We start from the raw sequence: 12,356 nt of genomic DNA on the forward strand, positions 1-12,356 counted from the left end.
GGAGATTTTCTGATCTTAGAGTGAGTGGGATCTGACCCTCTAGGGATGTGGATGGGACAACGGCCCTGTTTGCACTGAGTGGGCAGCCATTCATCGGCCTGGAGCTGAAGGTCACCAATTTTCCCTCGGACCCAGCACAGCCCCAGGCTGATGGGGATGATGCTCATGAAGCCCAGCTGCTGGTCAGCCTCCCTGACTCTCTGCACTACTCAGGAGTGCGGGCCCTGGATCCTGCGGTGAGGACCGGGGCAGGGGGCATGGTCTTGGGGGTCTGCATTAACCCAAACTGACCTCTCCTCTCCCCACTCCAGGAGAAGCCCCTGTGCCTGTCCAATGAGAATGCCTCCCGTGTTGAGTGTGAGCTGGGGAACCCCATGAAGAGAGATGCCCAGGTTGGCACATCTGCCCTTATCCCTATCTGAGTGACCTCTAACCCCTGACCCCTCCTCAAGTTCCTGGCTTCCCTTGACTCTAATCCCACTCCACCATTGGCCTAGATCGCCTTCTACCTCATCCTCAGCACCTCAGGAATCACCATTGAGACCACAGAGCTGGAGGTGGAGCTGCTATTGTCCACGTAAGCCTGCTGGGGCTGGGGTGGGTAAGGTTGGGAGCAGTGGAATTGATGTCTACCTAGAAGGGACTCACCCTTGAGGTGGTGCCCGTGCCCACTCCTGCCTTTGCCCACACACCAGGATCAGCGAGCAGGAGCTGCACCCCGTCTCTACCCGGGCCAATGTCTTCATTGAGCTGCCACTGTCCATTACGGGGTAAGCCCGGCCCCAGTGGGCACCTGTGCTGGAGGGGCAGGCGTTGCCACTCCCAAGCCCAGGCCTGGGCTCTGCCTCCTGACCCTCCGTCAGGCCTCAGGCCTCCTCAGTCCCCATTTGACTCCTCTTCTCTAGGGTGGCCATTCCCCAGCAGCTCTTCTTCTCCGGCGTGGTGCGGGGGGAAAGTGCCATGCGGTCTGAGCGGGATGTGGGCAGCAAGGTCAAGTATGAGGTCACGGTGAGTGTCCTGGTATCTGGTCCCTCATGGTCGCCCTCCCTTCTTGGCACAGAGAAGTGTCTGAGACAGGTGTCAAGGGTGGGGTCTTCCACTGTATGGAGAGTTCGAGGCCTCCCCCTGCTCCTGGACCTCAGCTGTGGGCAGGCGATTCCTGGTCATCTCTGACGGGAGGCCATGAGAGCCCTGGGAAGCTTGTCTGTCTGGGGCCTCAGCTGGAGGATGGGAACATGGGGGGAGGGCTGATGTCTCTCCTCAGAGCTCTGCTCTGGGGCTTCCCACACCTCCCAGGGACCTCCCCAGGTTTTCCTGGGTTTGGGGTTGGCATAGAGTGGTGCCTAGTGGGGTCTCAGATCCTGAATCTTTGTTGAAACTGTGCTTCCCGAGGCCCTCCCCTCGACCCTACCCCCTCCATCTCTGTGATTTAGGGCCGCTCAGAAACCAGCTCCCTCCCTTCACATTCTCTGTGCCACAGGTCTCCAACCAGGGCCAGTCACTCAACACCCTTGGCTCTGCCTTCCTCAACATCATGTGGCCCCACGAGATTGCCAACGGGAAGTGGCTGCTGTACCCCATGCGGGTGGAGCTGGAGGGCGGGCAGGGCCCTGGGCAGAAGGGACTCTGTTCCCCCAGGCCCAACATCCTCCACCTGGTGAGGCAGGGTGGCGGGGCTGTGAGGCAGGGTGTGGGGGGGTCAGACTTCGGGAAGTGTGTCATGGGGGTGGGCATGTATATGTGTGTGTGTGTGTGTGGGGGGGTGGGGGGACCAGGAGGAAGGCAGTGGGGAGGAGATGCCATCTCAGGATTGCTGTATTTGGAGGGACACTCACCGGGCCCCTTTCCCCACATCCAGGATGTGGACAGCAGGGACAGGAGGCGTCGAGAGCTGGAGCAGCCAGAGCAGCCGGAGCAGCAGGTGCCTCCTGAGCAGCAGGAGCCTAGCACATCCTGGTGGCCAGTGTCCTCTGCTGAGAAGAAGAAAAACATCACCCTGGTGAGGGCAGGGCAGATGTGTGCAGGCAGAATAGGGGTGTGGGGGTGTGACAGAGGATGCTGAGGCATGGCGCTTCACTCAGCGTGGTGGGTGTCCCGGGAGGCTGGCCTGCTGAGGGCTGATGGACAGTCCCGCACACCTGCCAAGTGCTTACTGGAGCGCGGGGCAGTTGGCTGTGCATTCGGTGCTCCTCACATTTATACCAAAGATAGCACTTTAGTTTTTAAAAAAATATTTTTATTGATTTCAGAGAGGAAGGAAGAGGGAGAGATAGAAACATCAATGATGAGAGAGAATCATTGATTGGCTGCCTCCTGCATGCCCCCCCATTGGGGATCGAACCCCCCAACCCTGGCATGTGCCCTGACTGGAATCAAGCTGTGACCTCCTGGTTCACAGGTTGATGCTCAACCACTGAGCCACGCCAGCTGGGCCCAAAGATAACATTTCATAGGGTGGTTTTAGCTACCTTTGAAATCTGTTTGTTGTTCTTTTGAAGTCTTTTAGGACAAAAAAGTCAATTTGTGTAAGAAAGCCTGTTTGATTTTTACAATGTCCAAAGCATTTTAAGTTTTAAGAAGTTCTAATAATTAAAACGATAGTGTATTATGTGTGATTCATTAAGTCTATCCCTTTTGAGCAGTTTTGCCCCCCCTTTCCTGCTTGTTTTACAAAGTTTTGTTCTTTAAGTGGATTTATGGAGCAAATTGGCATATTCTCTATGCTCACCCCTTGAGAACGGTGCTGCAGTGAGAGTGTGGGGGGAGCACGATTAAGGGGGTATTTGTCCAGTTGCCAGGAGGTGAAGCCAGGTGTGGAGGCAAGGAGTGGAAGACTGTTTGCAGGGGAATGTCAGCAGTTGGGCCAGCTCTGGCTTCATTGGTCTGGGAGGGAGCTCCACTGACACCCTGTGCCTCCTGGCCCTCTGCTCCCCTGCTCCCCCGAGAGCAGGCCTGAGGCAAAAGAAGGTGCCTGGGGATAAGGCAACTGCTGTTTCCCTGTTGTATGGGTGGTCTGACCTTCTCCATGAGGCTAATTTCCTCCGAAAGAACTCCTTTTTTATTCAGAACTTTGAAATTAATTCTTTAACTTAAAATTAAGGCCTTGTTTTTAGACACATTGACCGAGGGTTCTTGATTTGCTCTAAAGTAGCCAAATGAAAGACAACTGACAGAATTCAAACACTCTCAAGCCATTCTGCTGTCTCTGAAGTGTGTTGAGTATGTTTTCAGGCAAGTAGACCATTAGGTGAAGTTAGGCAAGTGGATATGGGTCAGGCCTGGAAGGAGCAGGGCCTGAGTCCCCCAGCCTCCTCTCCTGTCAGTGAGTTGGGCTTAGTGTAGGAGTACGGCTTTGCCCATAATGGACCTGGGTTCAAATATGAGCTTCACCACTTACCAGTTTGCTAGTTCTGGGACCTAAGGTAGGTCACCTGGACACTTTGAGCCTCAATTTTCTAATTTGAAAAATGGGGATGATGATAATATGCATCTTGCAGGATAGTTGTAAAGCTTAAATGAGATAAGTACCTGGCAGGTAGTAGGTGCTCAATTAATGGGACCAACATTAGGTCACATCAACATCAACTGGGGAAGCTAATCTGCCTGCTGCTGTCAAGGAAGAGCCCTTCGCCCTGCTCCCCATGCATTTCAAAGCCAAATAGCCCAGGTTTGGGTTAGGGTTAGTCTGGGAAGACTTCCTGGAGGAGGGAAGTTTGAGGCCTGGTCATGAAAATAGAGATATGGGTGAGGAGCAAGGAGAAAAGGGGTCCAAGATGTGGAGGCTCATGGAGGGATGGATGAGGCTCCGGGCAGACTCTGTCTGTGTGACTGCATTTGTGAGGATACCGGGCCCTGGGCAGGCTCAGCAGCTCAAAGCCCTGTCCGTCTGGTCCCCAGGACTGCGCCCGGGGCACCGCCAACTGCGTGTTGTTCAGCTGCCCACTCTACAGCTTCGACCGCGCGGCTGTGCTGCATGTCTGGGGCCGCCTCTGGAACAGCACCTTCCTGGAGGTGAGAGTGTGACTAGGGCTTGGACTGGGCGTCCTCTTCCCCGGCAGCCCCTCCAGGACTCACTTCTCTTCTACCTCTTCTCTTTCCAAATGCAGCACACTCTTTTTAAAATTTTAAATATATTTTTATTAATTTCATAGAGAAAGGAAGAGGGAGAGAGAGCTAGAAACATCAATGATGAGAGAGAATCATTGATTGGCTGCCTCCTCATGCCTGAGGATGGAGTCCACAACCCGGGCATATGTCCTGAACAGGAATTGAACTGTGACCTCCTGGTTCATAGGTCAACACTCAATCACTGAGCCATGCTAGTCGGGCAGCACACTCTTTTTTTTTTAAAAAAAATCTTTTATTGACTTCAGAGAGGAAGGGAGAGAGAGAGAGATAGAAACATCAATGATGACAGAGAATCATTGATCGGCTGCCTCCTGCACGCCCCCCGCTGGGGATTAAGCCTGCAACCCGGGCATGTGCCCTGACCGGGAATCGAACTGTGACTTCCTGGTTCATAGGTTGGTGCTCAACCACTGAGCCACACCGGCTGGGCTGCAGCACACTCTTAAACCTAGACAGGCAGAAACACGCTCTGTGTTGGGCACCATTCTATAATTTCAGGAGCTGGGGGCGGGGGTGAGGGGACGGGGGCATTTAGGAGGAGGGCCTGCTTCCCTGCTCCCTTAGGAGTACTCAGCTGTGAAGTCCCTGGAAGTGATTGTCCGAGCCAACATCACCGTGAAGTCTTCCATCAAGAACCTGGTGCTCAGAGATGCCTCCACAGTGGTGAGCCGTGAGCCGCAGGGCTGGAGGTGGGGGTGGAGGAGCTCTTCTCTCCTGCTGCCCCAGCTCTTGCTCCATTAACCCCTCGCTCCCCAGATTCCAGTGATGGTGTACTTGGACCCCGTGGCCGTGGTGGCAGAGGGAGTCCCCTGGTGGGTCATCCTCCTGGCTGTCCTGGCGGGGCTGCTGGTGCTGGCGCTGCTGGTGCTGCTCCTATGGAAGGTGCGGCTTGGGGAGGATGGGGCGGGGGGGGGGGGGGGGCTGGGCTTCCCTGGCAAGGAGGTGGCCTTTCCTGCGTGGTCCTCACCCACCCACTTCATTTACTCAGCAAATCTGCACCGAGCACCTGCCCTGCTTGTGCCAGGGACTCTGTCAGGTCCTGGACGGTTCAGAGACAAGTCAGATGCAGATCTTGTCCTCAGGGATTTGACAGTCTAGTGAGGGAGGGGAGCCTTGCAGTCAAGGATGGGCAGTCAGTCAAGAAAGTGCAGTGGGAGTTCTGAGGAGAAATGGCTTGCGGGCAGGAGGCCCAGGAGCCAGGCCTTACAGCGGTTCTCAACCTGTGGGTCGCGACCCCTCAAAATACATCCTGCATATCAGATATTTACATTATGATTCATTACAGTAGCAAAATTACAGTTATGAAGTAGCAATGAAAATAATGTTATGGTTGGGGGTCACCACAACACGACTGCATTAAAGGAACTGTATGAAAGGGTCGCGGCATTAGGAAGGTGGAGAACCACTGCGAGAAGAAGGTGGGGTAGTAGGATCTGGATGTGGGAGGTGAGGCGGGGTGGGGGCCATGGAGGCAGGGAAGTGTGGTCTGGCTTAATTAGAGCTGGCAGGGTGAGGCTGGGAAGGAAACCGGCCATGAAGGCCAACAGCCTGGGGAACTATCCCAGGAAACTGCCCCTAGGGCTGAACTTGGAGCCTCCACATACCATGTTCCCCGTGGACATTCTTGGAGACACAGAGTATAGACAGAATCAAATTTGTGTCTGGGGCTCCACATCAAAGCACACTCGGTGCAGGTCATACCCGAACCCACATGCCACAGCGGGACTCTATGGAGCTGCGCTGTCCTCGGGCTCTGTGGGGAACAGCCTCCCATCCCAGCCCCAGCCAGTCACAGACCAAACTCACCCTTTGACCAATGGGAGTCATCAGGGGACCAGGCCCTCTGGAGTGGCACCCACTGTGGGAAGCTGGTCGTCCTTGGGGGAGATTGCTGCCCTCATGAAACTGGCGCCAGGATCCCGGCTTCCCGCTCCCCCAGAAGGGGCAGAGCAGAGACAGCCCCACCCTTCCTCAGTCTCCTGTCTCCCCCTCATCTGCTCCCCTCCTCCCTTGACATCCCAGTGTGGCTTCTTCCGTCGGAGCAGCCAGAACTCATCTTTTCCCACTAACTATCACCGGGCCCGTCTGGCCGTGCAGCCCTCGGCTGTGGAAGTTGGGGGTCCAGGGACTGTGGGGTAATTTTTGTTTGTGTGCATGTGTGTGTGTGCGTGTGTACAAATATGTGTGTGTGTGTGTGTGTGTGTGTGTGTGTGTGTGTATGTGTGTGTGAGTGAGTGTTAGTAGCGTGCCCAGCATTCTGGAACATTCAGGGTGAAGAAATGAGATTGCATGAGGGTGGGGTGAGTCCTAGGACCTGGGGTGGAAGATAATGTAAGGATGAGCTTTATGAGTGAGTACACACAGCCGGGGGCATGCACAGAGGGCTGGGTGGGGTCTTGCAGTGTGAGCATGTGGAGTGCAGGGAGGTGCCATGCATGCCTTTTCTTGGGCATGAAGTGCAGAGACAAACATGCAAGGAGGTACCGTGCAGTCTGAGCATGTCCCAGGCTCTGGCAGTCCCGAGTGTGAGTGTAGCATGTTCAGGATTTAGGGAAGGGCTGGGTCACCAAGTTCATGGACAGAAGGCCCTGTCCTAAGGGGGTGCTGCCAGTGAGGACACAGGCTGTACATGTACATGGCTTCAGAGGAGCCACTTCGGAGTGCGCAGGGCTCTAGGAAGCCGCGCTTTCCCTCAGATTTCGTTTGTGTCCTGGGCAATGCTAGTGGGTCTCCTGAAAAGCTTGTGCTGGGGGACCTTTGGGGTCAGCAGTCCTGATGTCCCACCTTCAACCCCTCCTTCAGGTACCAAGGGAGATGTCTGTGGTCTTGCTCCTTGGGCCCCCTTGGTCTTTCTCTTGCTGTAAACGAGAACCTGGGCACTGAGCACTGACGGGGGCACTGTGGGGGCTGCTCCCCCGGCTCCTTCCTGCTGCACTTGGTTCTTTCCGTCCCAGGGGTGGTGGAGCCAGGAGCTGGGCGGTGCTGGGCATCTGCCCCGGCACCTCAGCCCTGCAGCCTCCTCACGTCTGGCCTGGTGTTCTCACAGATGGGATTCTTCAAGCGGGCGCGGTACCCCGAGGCCACCGTGCCCCAGTACCATGCGGTAAAGATCCCGCGAGAAGACCGACAGCAGTTCAAGGAGGAAAAGACGGGCACCATTCTGAGGAACAACTGGGGCAGCCCCCGGCGGGAGAGCCCCGATGCACACCCCATCCTGGCTGCTGACGGGCACCCCGAGCTGGGCTCCGATGGGCACCCTGTGCCAGGCACTGCATAGCCTCCTGGGTCCCAGCGTGGCCGTGTCCCCTCCATCCCTTCCCCAGAGATGGCGCCTCAGGATGAAGAGGGCAGAGTGGGCTGCTGGTGTCCCAGCAGGATTTTCAGGATCTGTTTCCTCAGAGGCATAGACCTCTCCTCCCAAAACTTCCCCTTAGAACACTGTGAGAGGAGAGGGGAAATCAGGAATAGGGTTGCGGGGTAGGGTGAGAAGGGCGGCAATGTCCTGATTCAAGATGAGGCTAATCTCTCCCGCTCCCATTCCCCTAGTATAACAGGACCCCAAGGACCTGTCTCCCCAAAAGTGCCTTAGCCCAGAAGGTTGGGGAGGAGGTGGCATTGTTGACTCAGGGGCTCTTCCCTCCCTCGTTTCCCCTCTCCTCTGACCTTAGTTTGATGCATCAATCTAGTGGATTTTGTTTATTTATTAAAAAAATATTTGGAACAAACCTCTGGCCTCTTTGCTGAGTTCTGCTCCCTCACCCTCAAGGCCTGATTCTCTCTGACCCCCACAGCTCAGGACGAAGGTGGCATTGGGTGGGAGGTTGGGGGCCTGGCAACGATGCATGTATCCTGAATTTTGTGACCAGATCCTGGAGGGGCATGGATGTGGTCTCAGAGGATGTAACTAGAGGCCCGGTGCACGAATTCGTGCACCAGTGCGGTCCCTCGGCCTGGCCTGCGGGATTGGGCCAAAACTGGCTCTCCGACATCCCCTGAGGGGTCCTGGATTGTGAGAGGGCTCAGGCCAGGCTAAGGGACCCCACCGATGCATGATCAGGGTTGGGGAGGGATGTGGGAGGTTGGCCAGCCGGGGAGGGACCGCAGAAGGGCTCCAGGGCATGTCTGGCCCATCTCACTCAGTCCTGATTAGCTGGATCCCAGCAGTAAGCTAACCTACCAGTCAGAGCATTTGCCCCCTCATGGTCAGTGCACGTCATAGCGAGCGGTTGAGCAGCCTTAGCATATCATTAGCATATTATGCTTTGATTGGTTGAACGAATGACCGGACACTTAGCATATTAGGCTTTTATTATATAGGATAGACAAAAACTGGAAACAACCTATGTGCCTATCATTTGGTTTGTTTGATGGCTGAATAGATAAATAATCTGTGGTACATTCATACAATGGACTATCACTCAGCAATAAAAGGAACTATTTTAAAAAATTATTGTTGAAAATATTATAGATGTCCCCCACGTGAAAATGGGGGTGAAACCCCAATGACACCCTACACCCCATACCCATCCCCTCTCCAGGCCTACCTCATATTGTCTGTGTCCATGGGTTATGCATATCTACATATAAATTCTTTGGTTAATCTCTTCCCACCTCCCCCTTACCTTTGAGATTCATCATTCTGTTCCATGCTTCCATGTCTCTGGATCTATTTTGTTCATCAGTTTATTTTGTTCATTAGATTCCACATATGAGTGAGATCATGTGATACTTGTCTTTCTTATTTTGCTTAGTATAATACTCTCCAGGTTTCTCCATGCTGTCTCAAAGGATAACAGATCCCCCCTTTTTTATAGCTGCATAGTATTCCATTATGTAAATGCACTGCAGCTTTTTCATCCACTGATGGGCACTTGGAGGGTATTCCCAGATCTTATCTATTGTAAATACTGCTACTATGAACATAGGGCTGCATATATTCCTTCTGATTGGTGTGTCTGGCTTCTTAGATTATATTCCTCAAAGTGGGATTACTGGGTCAAATGGAAGTTTCAGTTTTAGTTTTTTGAGGAAACTCCATACTATTTTCCACAGTGGTTGCACCAGTCTGCATTCCCACTGGCAGTGCATGAGGGTTCCCTTTCTCCACATCCTCACCAGCACATGTCGCTTGTTGATTTGTTGATGGTAGCCATTCTGACAGGTGTTGTTAAATTTGCATCACCCTGCATCATTAGTGACTTTGAGCATTTTTTCATGTGTCTCTTGGCCATCTGTATGTCCTCTTTGAAGAAGTGTCTATTTAGGTCCTTTGCCCAATTTTTTTTAAAACCCCAACCTGAGGATATTTTCCCATTGGTTTTTAGAGAGAGTGGAAGGAAGGGAGGGGGAGGGAGAGAGAGAGAAACAGCGATGTGAGAGAGACACATTGATTGGTTGCCTCCCACACATGCCCTTACCTGGGTTGGGGATGAAGCCTGCAACCGATGTACATACCCCTGACTGGGAATTGAACCCATGACCCTTCAGTCCGTGGGACAACACTCTAACCACTGAGCAAACCAGCCAGGGCTGTAGGATTCCATTTATATGAAATTCTACAAAATGCAAATGACAGAAAGCAGACCAGTGGTTACCTGAGGATGGGGATGGAAGAGGGAAGAATGGGTCACAAATAGGCACAAGGAACTTTCATAGGTAATAGACATGTTCATTATCTGGATTGGGGTGATATATTCACAGGTGTATACATAGGTCAAAATTCATCTAGTTGTACACCATAAATATACACTTCTTCTTTTTTTTAAAAAAAATTTTTATTTTGTTTATTTGTTTTTTAAATTTGATTTTTTTAAAATATATTTTTTGTTGATTAAGATATTACATATGTGTCCTTGTCCCCATGTTGCCCCCTACCCCCCCTCCCCTCATGCCCTAAACCCCCCCCCCCCCCCGTTGTCTGTGTCCATTGGTTAGGCCTATATGCTTGCATATAAGTCCTTTGGTTGATCTTTCCCCCTTACCCCCACCCTCCCCTACCTTCCCTCCAAGGCCCGACAGTCCAATCAATGCCTCTCCGTCTCTGGATCAGTCCTTGTTCATCAGTTTATGTTGTTCATTATATTCCACAAATGAGTGAGATCATGTGGTATTTATCCGGTCTCCAGTTCCATCCATGCTGTGGCAAATGGTAAGAGTTCCTTTTTCTTCTTCCTCTTCTTAAAGAATACCTTTCAGCATTTCGTATAATGCTGGTTTGGTGGTGATAAACTCCTTTAGCTTTTTCTTATCTGTGAAGCTCTTTATCTGACCTTCTATTCTGAATGATAGCTTTGCTGGATAAAGTAATCTTGGTTGTAGGTTCTTGCTATTCATCACTTTGAATATTTCTTGCCACTCTCTTCTGGCCTGCATGGTTTCTGTTGAGGAATCAGCTGACAGTCATATGGGTACTCCCTTGTAGGTAACTGACTGTCTTTCTCTTGCTGCTTTTAAGATTCTCTCTTTGTCTTTTGCTCTTGGCATTTTAATTATGATGTGTCTTGGTGTGGTCCTCTTTGGATTCCTTTTGTTTGGGGTTCTCTGCGCTTCCTGGACTTGTAAGTCTATTTCTTTGACCAGGTAGGGGAAGTTTTCTGTCATTGTTTCTTCAAATAGGTTTTCAATATCTTGCCCTCTCTCTCCTTCTGGTACCCCTATAATTCTGATGTTGGTACGCTTGAAGTTGTCCCAGAGGCTCCTTACACTATCTTCATATTTTTGGAATCTTTTTTCTTTTTTCTTTTTCAGTTGGGTATTTTTTGTTTCTTTGTATTTCAAATCTTTGACTTGATTCTTGGGATCCTCTTGTCTGCTGTTGGATCTCTGTATATTATTCTTTATTTAAGTCAGTGTATGCTTAATTTCTAGTTGGTCTTTTTTCATATCCTCCAGGGTCTCACTAAATTTATCGGCGGTTTCCATAAAATTCTTGAAAAACCTTATAAACGTGGCCTTGAACTCTATATCCAGTCATTTCCTTTCCTCCATTTCTGTCATTTGTGACCTGTTTCTTTGTCTCCGCATTTTTTATGCTTCCCTGTATTGGGAGAGTGGTTTTGTGTGCTAGGTGTCCTGTAGGGCCCAGTGGCTCAGCCTCCCCAGTTTCCTGAGGTGTACACTCTTGGTGCACCCCCTTGTGGGCTTTGTGCACAGTCTTGTTGTAGTTATGCTTTGATTGTTGTAGGATCACTGGGAGGAATTGACCTCCAGGCCAGTTGGCAGTGAGAATCAGCTGTGTCTGCAGTGGGAGAACTTCTGTGCTGAAGACACCCTTCTGGAGCAAGACTTGCTTCAGTGGGGCTTTGGTGTTCACTGAGTCTGCCCCCTGAGTGTGTTCCTTATGGATCTGAGGAGTTGTAATCTGGATGGTCCCACTCTGACCACTGGGCACACTGGCTCTTGGATCTAAGGAGGTGCTAATTTAGCCTCTGCCTGAGGTTACCCAGCAGGAGTTATGAAGAGAACTGCAGATTCCCCTTCGTTTTTTGGAGTTTGGAGGTGCCCTGATGAGGCCCAGCTGTGAAGCAATGCAAGCTGCTGTGGGGCCTTGGGCCTTCTCTTGGAAGTTCTGGGTCTGTCTTGGCCCAGCTGCAATTTGTTAGGTAATTTTCAGGTTGCAAAGGGCCAGGGAATTCATATGCAAAAGCCTCTGCCGCAGCCTGGGTGGGGCAGGATCTCAGGGAATCAAAGGGCGGAGCAAGCAGCTATGGCTGGTCCTCAGCCCTGCCCTAAGGGGCCGCGCGTCTCAGTGTCCCGATAATTGCTGCAAGCACCTCTGAGGGAAAGCCGCCCTCAAGTTCAGAGTTCTGCCTGCTGCCAGACAGTCCAGTTTCTCCCCGTATGAGTCCTGGGTCCCCAGAGACTTCCCGGAACTGGAGTTCAGAGCAGTCGGGAGCTTGTGACTCCCTCCCAATTCAAAAAGACAGCCGCGATCACAACCCAGGGAGAACCAAGATGGCGGCATAGGTTAACGCCGGAGTTTGCTGCTTTGAACAACTACTTCAAAAGTGAAACTAAAAGACGGAACGGACATCACCCAGAACCACAGGAACGCTGGCTGAGTGGAAGTCCTACAACTAGGAGGAAAGAGAAACGCATTCGGACACTCAGAGGAGGCGCAGTGCTGAAGTCAAGTTCTGAGGTGTGGAGTGCATGGAGCGGGCTGGCGGCAGAGGGTGCGGTTGGCCTTTTCAATCTGGAGGGAGTCACAGACTCTGAGCTCCAGATAC

At 52.0% G+C, this 12,356-nt stretch overlaps 1 protein-coding gene across 7 annotated transcripts in view; it reads left to right on the forward strand.

The window, feature by feature from the left end:
- Positions 1-7,853, forward strand: part of ITGA7 (integrin subunit alpha 7) — a 30,319-nt gene extending 22,466 nt beyond the window's left edge. For all 7 annotated transcript variants that reach the window (XM_036298357.1, XM_036298356.1, XM_036298354.1 and 4 more), the window contains 11 exons: positions 44-236; positions 312-392; positions 498-577; positions 696-770; positions 906-1,008; positions 1,481-1,657; positions 1,859-1,999; positions 3,898-4,011; positions 4,693-4,791; positions 4,885-5,010; positions 7,175-7,853. In XM_036298357.1, the coding sequence (XP_036154250.1) occupies positions 44-236; positions 312-392; positions 498-577; positions 696-770; positions 906-1,008; positions 1,481-1,657; positions 1,859-1,999; positions 3,898-4,011; positions 4,693-4,791; positions 4,885-5,010; positions 7,175-7,405 (1,420 nt within the window). In that variant the 3' untranslated portion in view covers positions 7,406-7,853. The remainder of the gene's footprint in view (positions 1-43; positions 237-311; positions 393-497; positions 578-695; positions 771-905; positions 1,009-1,480; positions 1,658-1,858; positions 2,000-3,897; positions 4,012-4,692; positions 4,792-4,884; positions 5,011-7,174) is intronic.
- Positions 7,854-12,356: the final 4,503 nt, after the last annotated feature.

The sequence above is a fragment of the Myotis myotis genome, unplaced genomic scaffold, assembly GCF_014108235.1.
Source record: "Myotis myotis isolate mMyoMyo1 unplaced genomic scaffold, mMyoMyo1.p scaffold_m19_p_3, whole genome shotgun sequence".
In the NCBI taxonomy this organism is placed as follows: Eukaryota; Metazoa; Chordata; class Mammalia; order Chiroptera; family Vespertilionidae; genus Myotis; species Myotis myotis.